The 25846-nt window shown below is 33.0% G+C and overlaps 1 protein-coding gene across 1 annotated transcript in view; it reads right to left on the reverse strand.

The window, feature by feature from the left end:
* Positions 1-200: 200 nt before the first annotated feature.
* The window catches only part of LOC141828814 (protein EXPORTIN 1A), a 30841-nt gene continuing 5195 nt past the window's right edge, over positions 201-25846 (reverse strand). Inside the window, exons 6-32 of the mRNA XM_074716204.1 lie at positions 25738-25820; positions 24571-24709; positions 24375-24443; positions 24085-24162; positions 23896-23958; positions 23747-23791; positions 21413-21520; positions 21233-21331; positions 20269-20472; positions 18629-18688; positions 15972-16082; positions 14969-15066; positions 14780-14888; positions 14349-14414; positions 9635-9733; positions 9454-9534; positions 9286-9375; positions 5957-6042; positions 5748-5828; positions 5469-5651; positions 3837-3903; positions 3654-3764; positions 1839-1946; positions 1624-1761; positions 1424-1561; positions 1238-1342; positions 201-769 (exon numbers count right to left, since the gene is read on the reverse strand). Of these exons, the coding sequence (XP_074572305.1) occupies positions 647-769; positions 1238-1342; positions 1424-1561; positions 1624-1761; positions 1839-1946; positions 3654-3764; positions 3837-3903; positions 5469-5651; positions 5748-5828; positions 5957-6042; positions 9286-9375; positions 9454-9534; positions 9635-9733; positions 14349-14414; positions 14780-14888; positions 14969-15066; positions 15972-16082; positions 18629-18688; positions 20269-20472; positions 21233-21331; positions 21413-21520; positions 23747-23791; positions 23896-23958; positions 24085-24162; positions 24375-24443; positions 24571-24709; positions 25738-25820 (2742 nt within the window). The 3' untranslated portion in view covers positions 201-646. The remainder of the gene's footprint in view (positions 770-1237; positions 1343-1423; positions 1562-1623; positions 1762-1838; positions 1947-3653; positions 3765-3836; positions 3904-5468; positions 5652-5747; positions 5829-5956; positions 6043-9285; positions 9376-9453; positions 9535-9634; positions 9734-14348; positions 14415-14779; positions 14889-14968; positions 15067-15971; positions 16083-18628; positions 18689-20268; positions 20473-21232; positions 21332-21412; positions 21521-23746; positions 23792-23895; positions 23959-24084; positions 24163-24374; positions 24444-24570; positions 24710-25737; positions 25821-25846) is intronic.

Below are 25846 nucleotides of genomic sequence, written 5' to 3' on the forward strand. Positions count from 1 at the left end.
CAGGGAATCTGTTTGGCTATGCCACGCAAACCCACAGGACTAGCCAAAATAAGTTGGCCACACCTGGAACATTAAATGTTGGAAAACAACCACAACCAAACAAGATCAAAATGGGTTAGCACATATAGGTCACCAGCCAACCTGTGAACTGCACTTTACAGAAGTAATTACTCATCTTGTTAATTATTTAGATTCCATAATTAAAAAATCGAAGATCCAGCTGCAATAATGTAATTCACATGACATTGTTAGGGCTGACCATAAGAGATTTTAGGCAATGATTCTTCTATGAAAAAAACTTGGGATGAAAACATCAAGTCCCCTATACTTAAATACATTAAGCCGAGGTATGCTACACACCATGCTAGCCCTATACTAGTAAAATACATTCTACCAAGAAGCTACGGCTCAACCAGATTATGGAGCAAGCCTGAAAATATCACCAGTCCAAGTAGCTCTCTATGGCAAGCTAGAGTTTCCTCTACCTTCTCATAAAAATAAAATCAGCAAAAAGGGACGTCAAATTAGAAATAGACATCCTCACATCACCACCAGCAGAGAATTAGCCAAGTAGTGTGAGGCATTCGTTGAGATTTGGAAAACAGATAATAATTATGAAATTAGCATTGAAAAGTTATATGAGTTACTATGAATCCACCATCTCGTCCTGAAGCTCGTTAGGGGCGATGAGCCCAGGAATGGACAACATTCTCTGGCGTTCCTGTTCTCTCTGTGCTGCAGCCTCCTCTGCATAAAGATCTTTGTTATCCTGTGGAAACAAGATAAAAAAAAATTATTAGTGACGTGCAGGCATTTTCATACAGTCCCCTTCAATGTGTATATGCACATGATTGATTTTACATACCTACTTTTTTGCATAAATTTACAAGTTTAACTCTTTAAAAAATTACTTATTTCTGACCAAATTGCAATAATCTTTTGGCAAATGTTTGCCAAATAATTTAAATTGAACTGTTACTAAGCCTTAATTTTCAAATCCTAGGATTCAAATCCCAAGAATTTCAGTCATTGGACAAGAGTTTAGAGCCCTACATAGTACAGTCTAGATGCTGCAGTTTTTGCATTCTGAACAACAGGCACAAACAAAAACTAGTTACCAAGTTCGCAAGGGCTATTCAGGTATAGAATAGGAACAGACCTCTATCAATACATCAAATTAACTAATTGGCCCATCAAGATAAAGTAACTGCAAATTTAAACAAACAGGCAAAAATACCTGAGCAGAGAATTCTTTTGATTGGACAAGAAAATCTCGTATATGATTCTTGAAGTTTGGAGGATCATTTTTTGACTCAAATAATCCACCAACAAAAGTAGTTATCTGGGCAAGAACAAAAAAACACGTTCAGTAAAAGTATACAAAAGGTGGAGATTAAAGAGACGAAAAGAACTCTATCTCTACCTCGGCAACTGACATATTTGGAAATGATGATCCCAGTAGTTTTATGGTGTAATCTCGAACAAACATTGTATTGTTTGGGTATGGATATGGAACTGTAGAAGAATCCCATAGTGGCTCGGTTAATGCACCAGAGTCAACCTGAAATTTAACCAAGTTAAATTTTAAAGACAAGGGCTAATAAGAAAGCAATTTCTTTTTACCAAGCAAAACAAATGTTGAAGCACTAAAACATGTAGCTTGAAGCCTGGTTTGTGGAATGTGTCTGTCAAGACAGCGAAGATCTCCTGCTCGATTGTCAAAAAATATGTTCTATAGAATTGGTTACAGAACTCCGAAACCTGTCAGTACACAGGAATATTAAATTGTTAATATATACTGCCCAAATCATAAGATGACCTGATCTGGAAATTCTGACCTGAAAATTTTTCAATAACTCCAACAGAAGATTAAGGCCAGTCTCAGCAATGTTCCTCTCAGTATGGCGAAAAGCCCAAATGATTGAATCCATCACAAGTTTCAATTGCTAAGATGAAACAAAAGCAATTATAAAACATAAGATAAGATCTAAAATGAGAGAGAAAAAGATAAAAGATCTTATCCAAATAAGATATATTAAAGATGAATGTAATAGAGTACTAATAAATGATGGAGAAATAAAAAAACGGTGAAAAAGATATTTTCATCAACTTTTTAATGAACGTTTAGGTGAACAACTTAAGTAATTTAAGTATGTTAAATGAGTATAAAAATTTAAATTTTTTATCGTAGAATTCAAACTTCAGAATTAGATCAAATTTTAAATGGGATGCAAAATAAAAAATCATTGGATAATATGATATTCTGATAGAAGTATGAAAGTGCTTAGGGAAATAAAATATAAATGACTTAAGTACTCTAGTTCTCTTATATAGGTATAAGGAAGACGCACAAAATTATTCAAACTATAGGGGTATTAAATTAATGAGTCATACCATGAACTTTGAGAAGGAGTAATATAAAAAAGATTAAGGAGACCATGGTGATTGAAAATGAACAATTAATTTGGATTCATACTTGAAAGATTGACAATAGAAGTTATATATCTTTTCAGACAACTAATTGAAAAGTATTAGAAACAAAAGCAAAATCTACACATGATACTCATTGACTTAAAAAAAAGCTTATGATAGAGTCTCAAGAGAAATTATATAGAGAATTCTAGAAAAGAAAGATATTAGCATAATATATATTGAACTAATTAAGGATATGTACGAGAATATAACGACCAAAGTAAAGACTTCAGACGAATTAACTGAAGCATTTCCAATCAAGATAAGGTTACATCGAAGATCAGCTCCAAGTCTCTATTTTTTTACACTAATCATGGATGAACTCACTGAACACATTCAAGACAATACTGTGGTGCATGTTATTTGCAAATGATATCATTTTAGTAGATGAGACATGTAAAGGAGTAAATATTAAATGAGAATTTTAACGAAAAATACTAAAAGTGAAAAATTTTAAATTTAGTAAAGACAGAATATATGAAATTTAAATTTAACAATATTAAACGTAATGAAATAATTGTTAAAATAGGAGATGGCGAGTTGTTTAAAACTGAGAACTTTAAATATTTAAGATCATTTTTGTAAAGTACTTCTAAAACTTAAAAGAAAATTCCACAAAACGACAGTTAAACTTATTATATTATATGACATTGAATGTTGGACAATGACTCAAGCACATGAGCAAAAGATGAAAATTACAGAGATGAGGATGTTGAGTTGGATGTGTGGACATAAGATGATGGACATAATAAAAAATGAAAGCATTAGAAAGAAAATCGAAGTTGCATCTATTGAGGGAAAACTCTGAAAAACACGTTTAAGATGGTACAGACATATACTTAGACGATCAATAAATATTCTAGATAGGCGATGTAAAACTATGATAAATACTCACATCAAACGAGAAAGAGGAAGATCAAAAAAGACAATTAGCAATAATAAAATAAGATAAAATTTATTTAAGTATAGATGATGATATAATAGAAGATATAACATAGTGACGTAGAAGGATTTATATAGTCGACTCCATATAGTGGAATAAGACTTAGTTGTTGTTATAAGATAAGTAATATTTGACACAAAATAAAAACACTCAAATTATATAACAATGGCATACATACATGTTAGTGAATATTCAATGCACAAAGTAGTTAGATAAACAAATAAAAATCATGGCTTACTTGACTTGATAGTTGAATTAAAGCTTGAAAACAATGGGTACCGATCGCACGTAACAAAGAGAAGAACTTAAGACGATGCTCTGGATAGTCCTCAAAATTCTTGGTGATCATCTGCAACACAAGGGGGGTCTCACAGAAGAGAAAATCTCATAATCATGACATACATTTTAAGTGCATATGCACCTCGAGAGTGCACTGGAATACAGCTTCAAATATGCGAGGTACATACTCCATCATCACAATTTTATACCTGCAAGAAACCAATTCAAATGAGAAAGTACAAAATCAGATAGTAACTGCTCAAATACATTTGTGACAAGCCAACAAATTTTAACACAAGGCAGCAACAATATAAACTACAAAACGGCAGGCTAATCTAGGTGAACAACCAACCCATGCTCAAAAGTCAATAATAAGTTCTATAGTTGGATGAGTCAAATCTGTTAAAGGCATAAGAGATAGAAGGATACATGTCTAATATAAACATAGAGACCATGGCAACATGTACACCACACTATCTGAGATCACCGAATGATTTATATAAAAAATACATAAAGTTTTGATGCAAGAAATACTTTTTACTTGCAGTATTAAAAGGAATAGATTTATGGGACATCTTTGTGTTCACAGCAGAAACATCTTTGTGATGCACTACAGTACAGAAGAAGATGACAAAATATCTTCTGGGAAATTTTATCCCACCACCCTTTTCACACCAAGATTTTCAAGTTTGCTTTTACTTTACCCCTGTAACAAGCTGTCAAGTCAACAGTCAACATTGTGTAGCAGGAGTTTGACTATAACGTGGTGGGCCAGCCAGCTTTTTAATCAGCTGTATTGAAGATTCTAGATTGTTGTGCAAACTAAAAGAAATCTTGAAATCAGCATGGCAGATTAACATTTTCTGGAAGTTATGGAAATTTTGCAGAAAAGGTCAGGTATGGTGGTCAAAATCAAATTCAACCAATTTTAGTTTCTTCCAAAACAGTAGTAGTGTATACTAAGAAGCCCCACAATGAAGGGTGGGTAGTGGTTAGCAGATGTGGTACATAGAGATGCCAAAACAGAGGTGACAATGAAGGCTTGTTGCCCCCACAAATGCAACAATATCTGTTTTATTCCGTTAAGAAATTCGACAGGACAGGACACTGGAAGATCAGAAGTGCTAGGAAAAGTATGCAATTTCCTTAAAAATAATATAATCCATAATCCAGCAGGATTTGGAGGATAATTTTCCATCATGTAATTTAGTTATTGATCTGTAAACATTATGCACTAGTACAAGCCGATGATGCCCAATATTGAACAGCTACAGTATAACCGAAAAAGAGGTGGGATGAAGAACAATAAGTGGTAAAAAAGTGATCAAAACCAAACCAAAAAGATTTGGGACTGTGACATCATAGATGAAACAGTTCAATTAGCTCATTCTTTAGTTGAACTATTCCAAAAGATACAAACCTTACTTTATAATAGCCATACCAAACTAGGATGGAGGTCCATATGAGTGTTCTCGTAGTTTAACCATACAATTTAACAAACTGATTGCAGTTCTTGATTATCTAAAAAAACTAAACAAACCCCCTGGAGATAAATGTCTTGTAAATAAGAAGTTTATCGGACAGAAAAGAATGCCCTGCTCAAACTATAACATAGCAAAAGTAGTTCCACACGTGGAAAGAAGAAATAGGTCTACAGTTCATTGCTAAACCTTCGAGAATCATTGGCTAAAAAACACGAAGTAGAACTGCCCATTGAAAGAAAACCAGATAACATACAAGGAATAATGCAGACAAAATGTAGAGTTATGCATACTTGTTTATAATGGTTGCGAATAGTGATAATACTTCAGATTCCCTAGCATCTGGCAAGTTTCTGGCATAGTCACCAAGGACAGGATCCATCATAGGTGGCACAAACTGCTTGCCAATGTGTGGTTGATCTTCAGCTTTGTCTATAAATGTCTCAATCAGCTTGAGTGTCTCCCGTTTTACAGATCTGACAGAACATACTCGAAAAAAAAAGACTAATTCTTCGGAATTTGAATGATTAGGAAATCTAATGCAACAAGACAAGCAAACTATTGGCGCATACCGCAAAAGCTTAACAAAAGATGTTTTTGAAGCAAAAGGACCACCTTCAGCAATACTGTTAGATATTAATTCACTGTACATTCTGTGGAGAAGAGTCAGATATGAACATGTTAGTATAGTTTAAGGAGAAAATTGATTATAATACTCATTCCTGTATGGTAAAACACGAAAGACCTCAAAAAACAGAAAAGTGAAAACACTAAAATGCACCTGTAGACCGTAAGCATATCCAAAAATATGAGGGAAATTTGTGGGAAAAAATATGTTCCAAGAGAACTAGCAGCACTAGTATTTGTCTGCCAAGCACCATCAAAAAATAGGATTAGTTTCCATGTGATATGAACTTCAATCATGCAATAACAAAATTTAACGAGCATCATGAAATTATATATGAATTATTTGTATGTAACTAACATAGTCATTTTCTACATGTAAAATGCAAGAGTACAGATCTGTTATAATATCCACTAGAAAAATACATGTTACTATCAAATAAAATGTCAAGAAATAAGGATTGCCCAAAAAGTTTCTTTACAGAAAGATCACAAATTTAATGGGCATTTAATAGTGAATATCAATGTTGGAATCAAACAACAATTACTTCTGGCCCGAATGATATGAAAATTGCAAGGTCATACATCATGTAGTACAAGGGATAATTAAAGAAATGCAAAATTCCTTCCATTGCTTTGTATAACACAAGCTATAACTGACTTTCTCCCACAGTATATTTGTGTTGTAGTTCAATGAAAGAGAATGAATGAAATAGAGCAGTTGGGAGGTGCATTAGTGAAAGATCTCAACATTGATAATGAACAATAAAAAACACAGTCTAGAGGTTCTGGAGCTTTCCAAATAATATAGATTTACTAGAGCCTTGGTGCAATGGTAGAGTTGTTGCTTTGTAACCTTATGGTCATGGGGTTGTCACAAAAATAACCTATTGTAATGCAAGATAAGGTTGTATACAATTGATCCAATGTGGTCTGACTCTTCCCTAGGACCCCATATTAATAGAAGTTTCGTGCGCCAGGCTGTGTTTTTTTAAATTTTAGTAGATGTTAGGTTGCATAGACCAAATTATGACCAGAGCTTTCCAAATAATATGGATTTAGCAGATATTAGGTTGCATAGACCAAATTATGACGACCATGATAGTAGAATCCAATAACTAGTCTGAAAGTCAAGTAGTGTTTTTCTCGTTTTTTACTTTCTTTTTTCTTTCTGTTAATTTCCATTTCCTGTCAATTCAGTAATAAGTGAGCAAAGGCTAATTGAAATGCAGAATCATACGTATTAGTAGAAACCTAAAGAAAATCAAAATGTTTGATGTATCCAACAATGTTCCACCTGATATATGATTTTTATTGTTATGCATATGAGTAAATTATTTAAACACCATCTGTTATGGAACAACTATAGGCAGTAGCAATAGCAGGATGAATCATCCAAGAATGGAAAGAAAAAAAATCTATCCCTGGTAAGAGCACCTTGAGGTTTCATCAGCTCATTTCTTGGTCAGATATTGGTCACAAAAAAGGACAATCTCAACTTGTCGCCAACCTCTTCCAGCTTTTCTAGCTTCACATTTGATTCCTTAAAAGATGCTCAGTCAGAGCCTTTCTTGGTGGGATTTAATAGAATCCAAGGGCGTAAATCGTTGGTTTACAACAAAAACAAGCTATTTACCCTCCAACTGTTTAGAATCAACTATACTTGGATCATTTTACTTGGATCATTTTTTTTTGATAGTTGTTAAGTACTTTAAATTATTTTGAGTGCTCTTTTGCTCTTTCTTTCCCTCTAAAATCTTTGACTCTAATTAATTAAATTTTGAATATAAGCTGTGAAACATACCCATCCATTATTTTCTCATTTTATCATCCATTAATGCTGCACAATTGCTGAGATATAATAACATTTTTATTTCTCTCCTAGAAATCACACATCCAGACACATGTATCTTATGATATACATCCTTTCTTTACTTCCTAACACCAAGAATGGAAAAATGCTATCCCTGCTAAGGTGACAACCATGAGATTTCATCAACTCATTTCTTGGTCAGGCATTGGTGAATAAAAAAAACAATTTCAACTTGTCACCAGCCTCATTCAGCTTTTCTAACTTCACAGATGATTCCTTATCAGGTGCTAAGTCAGAACCATTCTTGGTGTGCTTTGATAGAATCTAAAGGCATAAATCATCAGTTTACAACAAAAACAAACTGTATATCCCAATTGTTTATAATCGACTATATAAATCTGATACTAATAATGTCTCAATCACTTGGAAGATTTTAATGTGTTAGTTGTTAAGTACTTCAAATTATTTTCTGTTCTTTCTCTCTTCCTTTCTGCCTAGGATCTTCAACTCTAATTAATGAAATTATGAAATCTATAGGACTTCAATTATCCATCCCTTATTTCTCCCATTTTATCATCCATTGATGCTACACATAATTGCTCACATAAAATAACATTTCTATTTCTTCTCTCCTAACAATCACACATCCAAACACATGCAAATTACAGTAATTTGGTATGCATCCTTTCTTTACTTCCCAGCATTTTAACTATAAAACAGCCAGACACACCATAGTCTTACAAATTTCTAGGTTTCAAATTTTCAATCCTTTGGTCAAGTTGACTTGCCCAAGTATTTTTGATTGAACAGTCTGAATTACTAGTAACCCTGCTCATTACTTTTCTGCAAGACGCTAGAGTAACAAGGAACTATCATGATCATTTTTAGTGAATAAAAGTCGTATCCAGTTCTTATATAGTTTTTTCTCAATTATTTGACTAATTAAACAATAGCATCCATCATTGATGTCCATGTAGATTTTTTTAAAAAAAGGTTCATCTCTGATTTTTTTTTTCTTATTCACTCTTTGTAGAAACTTCACAATATGATTACTAAATTTCTAGATTAATTAATTTACAAATAGTATAAGGCAAAGTGGACATGCGAAGATGGATAAGATAAGAAATGAGAACATCAGAGAAAAAAATTGAGATTGCGTCCGTTGAGAAAAATTTAGAAAAACGTGTTTTAGAAGATACAAATATGTACTTACATGACTAATAAAATTCCAATTAGACAATGTGAAATTATGATAAATATACATGTTAAACGAGGAAGAAGAGGACCAAAGAAGACTTGATTAGCAATAATAAAATAAAATAAATTTTATTTAACTACAGATAATGATATAATAAGGAATAGAAAAGGAGTAAAAGAATTCATATAATTAACCCCACCTACTAAGATAAGGCTTAGTTGTTGTTGTTGTATAAGACAAAGTGAACAAATAAAATACGAAAGCAACATGACATCAAATTCAACTAGAATATGGTTAAAAAAATTATATTCCAAAATAAGTTATGTCAAACAAGAAATATTGAGCATTATGTTGCATCCATATAAGAGATGGAAAATAACCAACAGTAATAGTTTTAAACAAGCATAGTAACCTAATATTAGCAAATAATCAGATTGTCGTATGCAAAATGATATCTATGATTATGATTGTGTACCTGCAAGATGTTAAGAACTGTCCTTATGACTTCTTGATCTTTCAGGAAATCTACACTGTGGCTAGCTTGCCCAATGATTTCAGCCCATTTCTAAAAAATTATCATCACATAAAGACCATTAATGTGATAAGAGAATTTCAAGACATACCATAAGACCTTAGTAATTACCTGATTTGGAAGATCCATTAACCTTCTCAGATACTCGTCCCTCTTGGCAGGAAGAGGTTCTGCTTGAATCATATGACCAACCTGCATTTAGAATAATAGAAAATTAATGAATCTAGAAAAAAAATAAAATATACATTCACAATAGTACAAAGAAGTTATGAGGGAAGAATAAAATACTTACAGACTCATAGAACGAGTGAACCTGATGAGGCTGAAGATCTGAAACAGTAATTGATAAACTAGATAAAAGTTCAGAAACAAATGGTTCATTTTCACCCACCTGCATCATCCAACAAAATTCCCTCCATAAGATTTTGATAAGCTTCTAAATTTATGATATTGGTGGAAAAATTAATGAGTATAGGACACGAGAAAAATTGTTTAGTTCCAGGAAAATTATATATGCAAATTTACTAATTAGAATTTCTTCTAAAAACATCAGGATTTGGCTGAGAAAGTAGTGTTTTGAAATTTATACCTAAATGACCAACAATTATCAAGATAAATATCCAAGCATCATGAGTTGGAAAGAAAAACAGTCCAATCACCATTGTGATCAACAAATAGAAGCTAAGCAACATGTATAATAGGAGTGAAGAAAAATAAAAACCAGTAGTGGTTTAAATTAATCACTTAATCACATTGCAAAGTGATCATATTTGGCTAACAAAACAACACACACACACACTCTCTCTCTCTCTCTCTCTCTCTCTATATATATATATATATATATATATATATTTTTTTTTTTTTATAAAAAATATAGCAAATAGAACTAAAATGGGCTTGGCCATGAATGTAAATGATTGTCTCTGATTGCATGATTGAAATCACCAAAATAATAATTTAATATAAAAGTTTAAAAATCCAAAAAAGCAAAATAATTTATTTAAATTTTATACATTAAATTATTTATTTATTTATTAGTTCATATTATCATATGTATGGTGAAATTCCAAAAATAATAGTTGCTAATACTGAATATTTATTTTGTATTATGTATAAGTACAATACATTATGTTAAACTTATAAATATTAGTACTATTTATCCTAAATATTAATACTACAAAATTAATCTAAAAATCCTGAATATAAATAATTAAACCCTAGCATGTTGTGACCCACACTTAACAGCCAACCACAAATAGATGCAACTAACCAGCCTGATATTTTTTAGGGGAAAGAAATAGCATGCTGATGATATAGTAGTGCATGGAAGAGCATTTTGTCACCGAGTGGTAAACATACCAATTTTCAATTAAATTTTAATAATAAATAAATAACCCTAATATATGATGACCAAACATGACCATTTCTCACTCCTCAAAAATAACTTTTTATGAATCCTTCTTAGATCATCATCACTCATTCACAAGATTGAGATTATGGTGCATCCTTTTCTCTCTTGTTTTTATTTTTAAGCTCTTTTCAGCTTCCTCGTTGCTCACTGCTAGGATGACCCCTCTTTCCTAGCATCTGCTACACATTGGCAGAATTTCTATATTGAAACTGCCAAGTTGAGTAAAATCACATCTAATTTCTTAGGAAATTCGGCTGATTCAACTATCGTTCCCTAAATTCCTCTTATATCCTCCATATTTGTAGTTATTCAGGACAATTTTATGTTTCTAGCACCCTTCAGTGAGGGTTCTTCAAGTGGCTGAATTCCAGATAAAAGATAAAACCAATAACTGGAGCAATCTGGGATGGACTCAACCAAATTTGAAAACAATGACAAAAAATGAGAGTTATGTAAATTACAACAAAAAGACTTATGCTGCTTCAGAAAGATTTCTAGAAAAAATTAATTATCAAACAACATCAGACCTTGAACTCTTCATTTGCACAAGTATAAAGAACATGACCAACTACATACACCAAAAAGAAAACGGTAGAGAATTTGCAAATTTCAGAGAAAAAGGAGAAGAGAGGATATTACAGATTGAGACTTAACATCATATTAAAACTACAGACTAGAGATCAAGAGGATAAATTTCAGAACAAAAGAAGAAGAGAGGATATTACAGATTTAAGCTTAAACACCATATTAAACTACAGAGTGAAGATGCAGCATCTACAACTTCATGGATGAACTGATTATCAGGCTAAGGTAAAAACATGCTCGGTTTTAACTGAGACAGAGGATTAGATGTATGTTACATCCACATAAACTGGTAGGTAAAGTATTGTAGTGAAAGCTAAATAAACTGCGTCATACTGACTGCCCAATCTAGCACATTGATTATGCTTACTAGATTGGGTTTCAGATTTACTAATCCTTTCATAAAAAAACACATGAAACACAACAAGAGGACGATGTACCAATCAAGCAATCTCAAACCATGAAAATTCACCCCTTTAATTTAATTTTTTACTCAACCAATGCCAGTGTAAAATTCATTATAATTTTTATTCAAAATTAAGCACAGATATAGTCTGCTTGATATTAACAAACATCTTATATAACTCATCATAAAAAGAGGCTCATCTGTTTAACTACATTGACGGATAATTATTCTGCTATTACTAAACTCCTCAGAACCTATACAAAGGTTAAGCCCAGTGTACAAAGTTCCTGCTAATGCGGGATTCTGGGAAAGGGTCTATTGTATGCAGCCTTACCTTGCATTGCAAGAGGCTGTTTCCACGACTCAAACCTGTAACCACCAGGTCAAACGGCAACAACTTTACCATTGCGCCAAAGCTATTCTTCTCAGATTCTATATTGAAACAGAATATAAAAGACAAGAAACAAGTCTAGTGCAGCAAGTCACAACTACATGGAAGACAAAAATTGCATGGTCCATTTGAATAAATCAACATAGCCACAAATTGACAACCAACTGCAACAACAACAATCAAGTCTTTATCCCATTAAGTAGGATCGGCTATATAAATTCTCCTACGTCATTAGGCTCAATCCCTAATATATCATCATCATTATATATATATAAATGAATTTTATCCTACTTTATCATTGCTAACCAAGTCTTCTTTAGGCTCCCTTTTGATGTTCATCCTCGTATGTCCACACATCCACCTTAACATCTTTATCTGTGCAATTCTCATCTTCTGCTAAGTGCTTGCTTCATAACCTAACATCCAACTGCATATAACATAACAAATCTAACTACCATTTTGTAGAACATCCCTTTAAATTTTAAGGATACCTTATGATCACAAAGAACACCTAACATCTCCTTTATTTCAATCATCTTGTTTATATCAAATGTAAAACATCTCTATCGACCGCTTCATCCTTTTACAAAATCAATCCTAGATACTTAAAACTTGTAGATACAAGTAACTCATAATCTACCTACACATCGGGTAAAACTTAATTATAAAGACCATATTGTATATTTGATAATCTAACAAGAATTTATTCCACTATCCCGTCTAATTTCATATTTCAATGATTTCTATACGCATCATTTTGTCCAGGAAATATTAAACTGAGGTGGTAGGCTTTTATATCAAGAACATCAAATGCACATGTTAGGCCCTGCTTCAATGGATCTCCTTACCCTTATTTCAACTTCAATTTTTTATACAAGTAGGAAATGATATTGAACAATGTGTTTGGCAAATTAACTTCTTTAAAATCATATCATGAAAATAACAAAAAGAGAAAGTTAACATGAAAAGTAGAAAACAAATATAAGTTACTTTTTAGAACCTCATTGTTGATTCATATATTTATTATTAACATAGAATTAATATATTTTATACAATAAATTATATTGTATTATTATATAATTAAATAAAAAGATATTATCGATTATTTGCAAAATATTTATTGCATCATATATAATAACATGTTTATATGTTATACTATATTGATTGTAAATTTATTTTCAATTATAATTCAATATTCTCCCTGTTTAATTAATGAAATGGTCAATGGAGTAATTAGGGTATCTAGGATGCAATTGGACAAAACTCTTTTCAACCATCAATAGCTGCAATCTTCACAATCCATTACTATGGAGCATCTACTAAAATTAAGGCTTAAATCATTGTATAAAGCTATGTTATCAATCTTGGATATAAGTATCTATTACAAGTGTGGATCCAAATAACTATCATGGCTATTTCACGATGTTGGAGGGAGGCTATTGAGAAAAGAGACTTCACACAAGTGACTGTGGAGGAATAAGCTTCCAAACTAGACTAATGGACATAAGTTTTGTGCTACCTAAGAGAGGAAGGATAGTATTTTGTGTCTCAACACGAAAAGTAGGGAGAATTTAACTAAACAGTTCAGTATAGTGGTTCCACTTCTTGTACTTATTCTGCATGTTGGTCAGATGATATGATATGTTTCTTTATGCAAATGAATTTATGATATTTTTTAATCTAAAAGTTTCTTGTTAATTTATATTTTAAATATTCATTAATTTTAAGAATACTTTCATTATTTCAATGCAAATTAACTATCAAAAACTGTCCTAAATCTAACTGGCCAAACAATAAGTTCTCATAAATCTTAACTTCAACAATACTAAGTTATGAACTGCTCAATGTGCAAGTCAGATATTCAGCACAGTAAGTGATTTAAAAATTTAAAATTATATATTGTAAAAAATTTTAAAAGACCAAAGTAAAAAATAGAGGGATGACAAGGAATAAGAGTAACAGACAACAATGAGAAGCAGAAATAATGACAAAAAATAAAAAGATTCATGTGGTTTAACAGATGATCAAATCCCTTAAGATATATTTTTATCTAGACCATGTCATCCAAATGTGTCACACAGCTGAATAACATTATTATCATTTGAATGTTATTCAGACAACTAGCCCAAAATTACAATAGAAGTGGATCAAACAGATCTGAAGAACACAAAAATGTAAATATACTACTTGAACTAGTTATTAATAAGCATAGTTACCTGGGTGGTCACAAATTTGCGCTTGCATTTCTGGACAATTTTCAGAAAAGTATCACAAGCCATGTCCTGGAAACAAAAAATTCACAACAGCTTCAGCAGGACCACTAACCAACAGGCCCCAGCTGAGATCTTAAAATAAAAAATCTCATCCAAAAACATATTCTTAAATTTACCCATTTTTCCAGACAAAAGCAGAATAATTAAAAATCAGTATTAGCACCATGCCTCGTAGATGTGACTTATGTAGGTTAAAGAGCATATTCAACATCAATATCTAGTTGTGCAAATTACAAGGGGTCATATTTAGTGAAGATTTTTACTTAAGCTGTAACCTGACATTCACCAGTCAAATAAAAAAACCTATGGTGTAGAATGCTGTGACAATGATTTAAGAAATAGTAAAACTAAATAGTAACAAGCAAATCAATTACCTGAACACCTGGATGAGTTTCATGCATAAACTCAAATAACTTATTCACTACTGTTTTGAGAAACTTCCAATGGGCTCGGAGAAACCGTGGATACTGTCCCACAACATACCTAAAATTCAAAACACAATAAATTGTAAAGAAACCAAATATATGACACCAAGAAACCACACAACAAAGAACTTTGCTCACATTATATTACTCGCAATCACAGCCTTGTTATCTTTTCCTTTTGTAATTTCACAAAGATTCAATAAATCACGAATGACCATTACTAGAAATCTGTTTTCCTGTCATGATCAAAAATATTAGACACGAGATAAGTAGTTAATCTGTATAAAGAAAATCATGACAAAAGTATTAATTAAACAAAAAAAGGTAAAAATGCAAAGCAATTTCAACCATCTAAACAGAAACTTGACCAATTATTCCTAAGAATTCTATGAAACAAAATTAGTAATGACAAAAATACAACATTATGTGGTTTAATCAGGAAAATATATCCCAGGTTTACTGCAAGCTAGATTCTGCTCTGAACAATCATGTTTGAAAATTACAAAAACATATTTTCTATCAGTCTGCATGAAGATGAACACTGTTTACAACAGCATGAATGATCTTTAATACCTTCTGCAAGAACATGCCTATGATCTTTAATACCTTCTGCAAGAACATGCCTAACCTCTATTAACAAGCATGAGCCTATAATTACATAATATAGTACTTCTCTAAGAATAAAAGCAATATGTAACACTATACAATGTTCTGACTAGTTAGAACATCACAAACCTAGTTAGACCAAAATAAACAAATCAAAATAAAAATCGGACATGAAAGTGGAAATTAAATCTCTATTGGGAGACAATTTCAAAGTTTAACGATCAGTGTGACTTATCAAAATAAAAGACAACCTGATGCACGAAGCTTCTACCAATGTGAGGTTCTAGGAAAGGCTCGGACCACATTAGATCTATTGTATGCAACCTTACCATGTATTGCAAGAGGTTGTTTCCGCGACTTGAACCCATGACCATGATCACATGGCAATAACTTTACTGTTGCGCCAAGTATCAATATAAATAAGCAAATTTTGAAAATGCTAAAGAGCAATTAAATTACTTTCTAAAGCACTTGCAGCCCACATTTGTATCAAAGATATAAGTAATTTCTAATGATACCAAAAGAGAGGGAATACTTGCTCTTCCATCATTGATCCTGATATTGATCCAATGGCCCAGCATAATGTGTTTAAATTGTTCCACGACCATTCTTCTCCACTCAATTGCTTGTTCAACTTCTTCAACATCTGCAATGAGAAATGTACATATGTTATCATATAGAAACAATTTTACCAACCCACAAACTTGGAAATTGCTTCAACTCATACAAAGACTGCTTCAGTTTATGCACAAGAAGACTTCAAAGTTTCTCCATATACACTTCCTCATCTAGACACCATGAAGATCATTTTAACATCTAATTGAAGTGTTCGCCAGTATTAGATAGCAACAAATGAAAGGAAGAGGTGGACAGGAAGTAATTGAAGCCATTAGAGAGAATATATCAATTTAATCAATACCATAGACAGGTGTATCATATAACTGTGTGTTCCCTCTCGGACTGACCAAGCTTTAAATCAGACAAATTGAACATATTGAACAAACAGGAGATGTCATCAACTCATCTAGGAAATCTTATCAGATTCCAAACTTGTAAAGGAAAAACAACGTAAAGCCAAAGAAGCATAAGAATGTGAAGGGGTAAGGGTCCAAGGTGCTATAATGGGGCAATCGCAACTGGCTTGGAATGTGGTCATCTACCATGTGCAATGGCCAAATCTCTAAGATGGTGGAATAGATTAATGAGTAAGCCTAAGGAGCAGAAGATTGTATAATAAATAAAAAAGCAAGCATGGGAAGTATCTAAGCTATCATCTTAGAAATGAAAGGATAGGTGAAGAGAAAAGGAATGGACTAAAAGAAAATTACAACAATAGTAACAAAAATTATAAACTCAGGAGAATAACAACCATAACTCTTCTTCTGCAACATATAATACTCAACAAAGACACACAATAAACTTAAGGCACCCATGAAGATGAGACATGAACCAAAAAGTGAACCCCAATATACATGGTCGAAGAGTATATGTATAATGTATCATGTATCACGAAGGAAAGGATTTGAAAGAACATGACCATGAAAAAACAAAAAAAAAATGCATGATTTATAAGATGACGTGATGTCATAATGACTGTTCCAAAATTGCAAAGGAATCCTCGCACGTATTGCCCTTGCAATCTCAAAGAAATGTTTATTCTTCCTCTCAATCACATTATTCTGCTGAGATTTATAAGAGCAAGATCACTGTTGTTGACCAAATTGACTAGAAAAGAAAGATTGAGAAGTCCTAAAGAGGTAATCTCTAGCATTCTCACTTTCCAATGCATGGACAAGGGTTAAAAAACTTTATTTAGACTAAAGAAAATAGAGAAAATTTCAGACTGCTCTGTTATGAGGAAAAGTCATGGCATGTGTGAATCATCATCGAAGAACACTACAAAATACTTAAAACCCAACCACAGAGGGACACAACTAGGTATTCCACACATCAGAATGGACTTAAGGAAAAGGAGTAGAGACACTTTGTGATTTGAATAGGGAATGGAAATTGAAAATATTTACCTAGTTGAAAATTTTATACTTAAGACTCTGTAAGTAGGAACCATCTTTTGTAGATAATGCCAAAAACTAAGATGAAAGCAAAATCTACAAAATGCACCAAAAATTTTATTCTAATCAACCAAAGCACCAAGAGTAAAAACATCATAAATCAGTGGCATAGAAGCAAACATGAAAAGAATTGCAAATAGATCACAAAGCCAAATAGCAACTGGATCGAAGGGATGACATTGTTAATAAAAAAACACAGGAGAAATAGTGCAAAGACGAAAGAAATGAGGTGGCACAGTAAAGAGGAGAAAAGTTTTTTGCGCAGAGGATGAAAAGATTGCACGGATGAGATGCGAGGTCGAGCAAAGCTGAGGTGAATGGAATGAAACCAACAGATCACTGAAATTCAATAACGTCAGTAAGCTGTTCTCAACTAGATCTAGTGCCACGAGGAGCAGAATCCTGCAATTCTCAACAACGGAATGAAAGTTTCATCAGTTTCATAGCCTTGCACATGAACTGCACCAATTTGCTCAATAAAGCTCTGTGCCCTGCAACCATGCTAACGAGGAAAAATTATAAAGACTATTTCCTTAAGGTCATTCCTTATACCTTTATGTATATTGCCTTATCAATTTTACATTAGATCGCTAGGTTACATAGGCTTACAAATAAACCCTATTCTATTTGCAATTAGTTCAAAAAATGAAAAATCTTTGGAGGATAATCTGATGAAAGGAAAGAAAAATGTAATAGAGTAATTGTGACAAAATGGAAGTATAACCAACAATCTGATCTCTACACCATATGAAATCTCAAGTTGTATATGCCCTTTGATAAAAAAAATTAATATGGAATTTGATTAAATGATCAAAATAAATATAGCCAAATTTCACAGTTTCAAGTTGAATTGAGAGGGAAGTACGTGTTAATTATAATGTTATGGAAAATCATGGTACCAAATTCAAAAATCCACTCCTACAAAAGTATCCTTTATAGCTCACCAAGTTTGGCCATACTGTATGTATGAACATAAGATTGGATTACTTATGGAGTCCATAGACCAAGATCGATTGACATAAGTGACCATCAATTTTAAGACATGCTATGACTTAGATATTATGCATAGTAAATAGGTTCTCAAACAAAATAGATGACAAAAAGGAATCGTAAGCTGTACCTGTTGCTCTGTGTCCTCGTGATCAAGGTGAGACATGTATATTAATGTTTCTCGCATTATCTGCAACAATGAATCATACAATCTCAAACAAAGTTAAACTACAGAAATCAAAATACCGTATACTACAAAGTATGCAATGAGTGTTCTCCCCTCTGCATTACCATTGCATTTTGATACTAAAAATTTAACACATATTCAATGAACATTAAGAGAATATTCACTATTGTGAACTCATTAAATCAGAAATCAATTTTTGAAAGAAAATTCAAGCAAACAGAAACATAAATTTTAGACTGAAATGCAATTGCACAAAAGCAATTTCAAACTGGGAACAAAATGACCAAGGTTTTAAAAGTGTATGTTGACATAATGTGGTGGGATTACCATATGCAATATGTGGTCAAATGTTGATGCATAACTACTCCTCATTAAGAAATATTTCAAATTGAATCTCATTCATCAAGATATGGCTTAAATTATTATTAACTTAATAAAAAATTAATACACAAGTAATATACATCTATTACGGGTAACAAAATATGGGAAAAGAAATACTAAGAAAAATTAATGGATAAAATGACGTGCAAAGGCTGCAACAGTTGTGTAAACTCGAAGTTGTTCACTACGAATTGAATCATGATTGAATCTTCATAAAATTTCACTAACTCTGTATTACTTTGCAGCAGCAATTCAGTAGTCATATTGGAAGATGCAACTGAATCACATCGAGTCTATTCTAAAATATAAGTTAGGTAAAATCAAGGTTCAAAATATCAGACGATTCTGGTGATGAGGCAGACAGATTTTGTTGCCAACCAGCATATTGTGGATTGGTACCAGATAAGTCATTCACAAAAAGAAGGAAGTGCCAAGATAGTGCCAGCCCCAATCAAAAGACAGAATACTGGGTGGGAAGATGGCAGGTTTTGTTGCCAACCAGCAAACTGTGTTGGTAATAGATCGTGTCAGCCCTAATCAGGAGGATATACTTAGATAGCAATCAGCCCCAATCAAGAGGATGAGAGGAAACATTCATCCTACCATTTGCAATCACTATCCACTGGAGCTTGCTTGCCACCTAAATTTCCTCTAACTTATCTGAATGAAGGTTTGAAGTAGTGATTCTGGTTCCAATTGTTGGCAAAGAAGTAAAGGTTTTTGTTGCCACCAGCATACGTATGTAGGTACAAGATAGTATCAGCCCCATCAGCAGAACTGAGAGGAAGAAGAACAAGATCTTCATGCTACCATGTAAGTTCACTAACCATGGAAGCTTGCTCGCAACCAAGGTTTCACACTTGTAAAAGGTCATTTTGACCACTCTAAGATCCACTATGAGATCTTGTGGCATAAAAGTTTCATTGGCCACCTTCGACATAATGTTTAGATTTCAGCAGGTGTTCTGGCCTCAATAACAGTGTCGAACTGTTTGTTACCATCAGTCTCTATTGATAATTAAATGATATCTTAATCATTGAGAATTAGTAAATAATAATTCTCTGTACAATCAAATTGAAAATTGAAAGCATATGGACTAATATATGCATATGATAGTGGCACCAGTGTGAGGCAAAGGACTGTATATGCATATAAGGGTACTATAAAAAATAAATTTTCCATGCAAAAATTCCACCACAAACCTTATACTGAACAAGAACATCAATGTCTTTCATAGTTTCACGAACTATGTTTCCATTTTCATCTTCAACAATCAAAACCTCTTCTGGCTTAGCCATACGACAAATCATGAGTGTTCTTAACTTGGACAATGGAACTGAATAAAGTTGCCGCCTCTGAATAAGAGGAGAAGCAAGGCCATCAACCACCTCTGGCATGAGCGTAGGCTAAAGAGAAAAGTGAATGTCATTGTTAAATGGATTGCAAAAAGTGTAAGCAACTTAACAATGTGATAATGTGAAAGAAGATATAAACTAAGATATGGAAATTAAAAACTAACCAAGAGATTTTTTGTGATAGTCATGGTGAACAGATCGCAGGGAGATGAATGCAAGGAATGAACACAATGATACTTGAACAATATGACAAAAGCACACTGAACATGATCGATGCTTAAAGATCATTTGTGGAATGTCTTTGTAATTTAACTACCATCATCCGTACAGATGCTGGTGTAAGTGTCATGTAAGTTACAAAAAGTATTCAAGCCTGCTTCAATAATCTAAAATATTCATTACGTAAAGGAGTAGGCAAACCTTGTCCCATTAGTTCAAAATGTAATCTTTCTTAAAATGACAGAACAAATCCTTAGGCATTAGATGCAAAAAATGCCAAGCATTTATTTAGAGGTGAGGATGACACTATTTAAACATGAACAAACAATAACTTTTGCAGAATTTTCTTAAAATAACATAATAGAATATCTATTTGAAATACTCATCTACAGGTTTTGATAACTGTAAATTACATCATAGGAAACAGACCTAGGTACCTCAGCAAAAGATCTTTCAGTAGTATGCTATAAAAATGGAGATGAACAGATGGATGCACCTTGCTTTTATAAATATTTCAAGGGATATATTAAAAAATATATAGGTGAAGAATAAAGAATAAAAGATGGTTAACTATACATGCATGTAAGGATACCTGAAGACCCATTAAGCTTGCAGTAAGAACAGGGTTCTCCAAGTTGTGATGCGCTTCAAACAGCTCTAGAACTAGTAAATTCCAATAGTCCAAGCAAACCTGCATAAACATTCAAAAGGTTGAACAATATAAGATTTCACATCAAAAATTTTGCCAAGTGTGAGTATGAATTTGTGATACCTTAAAAACTTCAGTGTCATCAACATATGAAATACCAATAAGATACTCAAGACCCATCAATAGTCCACCTCTATTTGCAGAAGCTGATTCCAGTACACGAATGTGAGACTGAAAAGAGAAAAAGAGAGTTACATGAAAGTAGTCAACTTGGTTAAGTTGTTTTCACTGACACATGGAGATAACAATGAAAAGTCTTGGTTAGAAGACTGCATATACAGTCTCATTCCAGTATACACACTTTACAGAAGTTCTACAAGGCACATAGCAAGAAAAAATGTTAAACTAATTAAACTAATATCATTGAATGAAAATCTAATTTGGTCAGAGTTACAACATTGAATATTCCACTTTGTCTTTGTGATCCTTTTATTAGTCCTAGTTGCTCTGATGTCCTCCAACTAAATCCACCTACTAGGTTGCCACTTGGTTTGCGGATTAAATGATTTTTTAAATCTCCAATTGCACCTCAAATCTCCTAATCTTTCATGGGATTTAAAGCATTGAACAAACGAGATAAACAGACTTGATGTTGCAGCAAACAAATGATTGCCACAATGGAGCTTGCAGGAAATGTTCCAATGGTGCAAGCATCAAGCAAATGGAAAATTGCCACAATGTCCCACCAGCATAATTGCCTTTTGGGAGAGGAAATGAGTTAGGCCCAATGGTGCCATTGTGGAGATATGTTACTAACAAGTAGTATCAGAGCGAGACCGCATACTACCATGGACCATGTGGTTTGAACCTTAAACAAAGAAAGTGGGTGCTCCCGATCTGAAAGAGAAAACCAGGTGAGAAGTCCTAGTAGGTGATCAAAGTTGCGACTAGAAATTAGAAGCTGCGGCTAGGTAGGAAGTCCTAGTAGGTCGGGTGGACCGAGGGGCAAAAAAGATTCAAACATCAAAACAACGTTGGGGGGGGGGGGCATGTGGTCCTTTGTTTGAGGGGGGGATTGTTGGGTTGCAAGGGTGCAAACATAGTCCCACATCTAAAGTACATGGAAAAGATCATGGGGTTAAAAGGATGGAAAGTATCTCCATTGGTATGAGGCCTTTTGGAAGAGCCCAAGAACAAAGTCATGAGGGCTTAGGCCCAAAGTGGACAATATCATACCATTATGGAGATATTTTGATTCCATCGGTACTAACAATTAGAACGTTGAAGGATCAAAATTGTCATTAACCCCCCCCCCCCCCCGAAGGATGGAAAGTAAAATTGGAGAAAATTTTCCTTTGTCGAAAGTTTTCCCCTATTTACTTTATCAAAAATTTAGGATGTATAGTAAAAATCATCCTTCCGTGGATGATTTTGAGGGAAAATTTCAAGTCCACCAAATTCGGTGGAAAGAAAGGGGAAGGAAAGTTAAAAAAAAAAAACAATTACATAAATCTCCTTCTATCATAATAAAATCACCAATTTATATAACCCTATTACCCTAGGTTTTATCATCTTTTTTTTTCTTTCTCCTATTATCCTCTTCCGCCGACCCTTTCTCCTCTTCTCCTCTTTCTCCAACCATGCTGCACAGCCACGCATCCAGCCGCCAAGGATCTTCAACGTCTTCTACCAGACGGACAACAATCTCTATCAACAAAAAAACAAAGTGAACCAACGGGTCCAATTGCACCTAAACTCCGTTTAATTTTAAATTTATCTAGTTTGCAAATATCAAATGTCTTTTGGTAAATATAAATTAAGAAAAAACTTGACGAATAAATATATAAAAAATGTTTCAAATTATGTCATTCGTTGAATGTGTTTCAAGGAATAAAAAAATAAAGGTTTTTGAGTATTTAGGAATGACAGGGTATTTTGGACAATAAACAATTTAGCTTTCTTTCCTTTGTTCTAAATAAACAATTTAATGGATTGATCTCACTCAGCTTCCTCAATTAAGGTAAATAAGTAAAGGATACATTTCCTTTACCCTGAGGATTTAGGGTTAAGTAAACAAAGCATAAGGGAGAGAGAGGGGGGGAGTGAGAAAGGCGAAGGGAGAGATAAGTTAAAAATGACCAAATTAGAACAATCTCAAAAGATTGAAATTGACACCAAGCTTAATCTGAAAAAATTGTGTAACCTTTCTAATGGCAACTTGTTTGCCCTATTCATCAGAGATCCAAATCTTGTAGCTAGATGTAAATAATCAATGAACACAATCAAGTTAGCTCAAATACGTTTTTAAACAAACAAAGAAAGCCACCACCTTCCAAGAAATTTGTATTAAAAGAGATGATATAGAACATTCCCATCCTTATGCTATATATATACAATTTGAGTACTGGAATAAATAATCAACTTCAAGAAGTCAGAGCTAAAGAGGAACAAACTTGCCTTGAAAAATGAAGTAAAAAAGAGCGCAAGATTTTGAATGAAAGCCTACAATTAGATAAAGTTAGCATAGTTTGTCCACAGAAATAGTTAATTAAACTATTAGCGCAAAAAAATTTACACAACTAATCCCTGTGGAAATAAAGATATACCTGCTCTTCACTAGAACCATTGGTGTATGCTTCTGCGAAATTTGTACCATGAGGGATAATAGTCTACATGTTAAAATAGTAAAGACTATCACTGTCCACAAAATGTGAGAATGAATAGACAACACAAAAAAAACAGAAATCAAAGGTATAAGAAAAACAAATAAAAAAAGACCATTAAAACAAACATGCCTGTAATTGTGCCATAAATATTGTATACATCTTCACGTATTGTGGATCATAAAAGTCACCAAACTGAAGCGCTGCAACCTATAAATTAGGAGAAATTAGATACCATTATAAAATAAATCTAATTATCAGTAGCCGTGAAGATAACCACCTAATCACTACTACATATTCAAATTCATGACACTAGCCTAAATATTGTTTGATCATGGATGAAGATTAACTATTCCTTTACTAGATAGTAGCATAAAGACACCATAAACTAAGTGTAAGATGAAATTATATAAGGCACAAACCTCTGTCAAACACTGCAGAGTAAGGTTCCGGTACGATCCCATGGGAAAGAATTTCAAAAGTATCTCCAGCTGAAAAATATTATCAAAATATTATAGTAATTTTCACCTCAACTTTTTTGAAAATTTTTGTTGCATCCTCTACCACATGACAAAAAACATTGATGAATAAAACAGTAGTGGTCATCAAAGAACAAACCAGCGGAGATTCAAATATATAGCCAAGTGGAATCCATGATAGAAAGGCATGAAGCGTAGCCAAAGTAGCTCGGATAAGCTCTGTTCTTTGAGAGGCTGATAGCACGTATAAGCACAACTCGTGGATGAGCTGAAATTCACTGAAAAGAAAAGGTATATTTCATTACAAAATATAAGGTGGTAAAACTTTTAAAAAACAACATGACATCATTGCAACAGAATGACAAGCAAAATTAAATAGAATTTCGATTATCAGTCATTCCAACATTCAATGAAATAACCTTAATCATGCAGTGAACAAAGGAGAGTTTCATTGAAGCAGTAATTTCAAAATTGATATCCCAAGTAAAGGAGAAGACTATGTGTAAGAGTGTAAACTGAACTCAAGAGTTAATAAATATCAACTTTTTATGTGATTAAAGATCTTAGTCTACCAAATGAAGCATCTTAATTGGTAGGCCAAACAATGGATAAAAACATTTGAATGCAATTCCATCGCAATTTCTTTATTTTAGCTTTTAATTTACAATAATAAATATTTGTTTGAAATGTTGATTTCAGTAACAACTAAACATGTTAGCATATTAAACCAAGATTATTTCCATGCATCACAATAATTTGGAATCAGATATATATAACTTCTCCTTCTATTTGGTTGCGTGTAAGGCCACACCGCAAGAATACCAAATCATCATTCCCTGGAGACCACCCATAAAGGGGCAGTTCATCTCTCAACATTTGCTCAAACCACTAAATAATGTCCTGTACATTAAGGTATTCTAAACCCTAAATGAATTCACCAACATTGTTTGTTCTATATTTTTAAAAGTTTTAGAATTAGGTAATAGCATGAGCCTCATGGTGCATATAGGCTGATATTTGATATTTGATGTTTGGTCCCTCGAAACAAACCCAGATTGGCAGAGCTGATCCAGATTAACATTTGTCAATTTTAAGAATTCCAGTACAGGAAGCAATAACCTCCTGACTGGTACCACAGAGATCCCAAATAAGAAGAGACTGCAATCAGAACATAAAAATAACAATCATATTAATCAATAGTTCCTGTCTCCCATTTTAGAGGTAATACAAGATACCCTTTATTACCATAATACGAGTTTATACAACAGACAAACAGGAAGCCAAACAAAGATCATATAAATCATACCTATTTAATGACTGCTTTAGTTCTTTTATTTTTTGTTGAGTCATCTCTCCTCTCGAGAAATCAAAAACCTCTTCACTCAAAAGCTGTATAAATGGCAACCTTTTTAGTA

Source organism: Curcuma longa, chromosome 5, assembly GCF_044706935.1.
Source record: "Curcuma longa cultivar G26 ecotype Majalengka, Jawa Barat chromosome 5, ITB_CL_G26_1.1, whole genome shotgun sequence".
Taxonomy (NCBI): Eukaryota; Viridiplantae; Streptophyta; class Magnoliopsida; order Zingiberales; family Zingiberaceae; genus Curcuma; species Curcuma longa.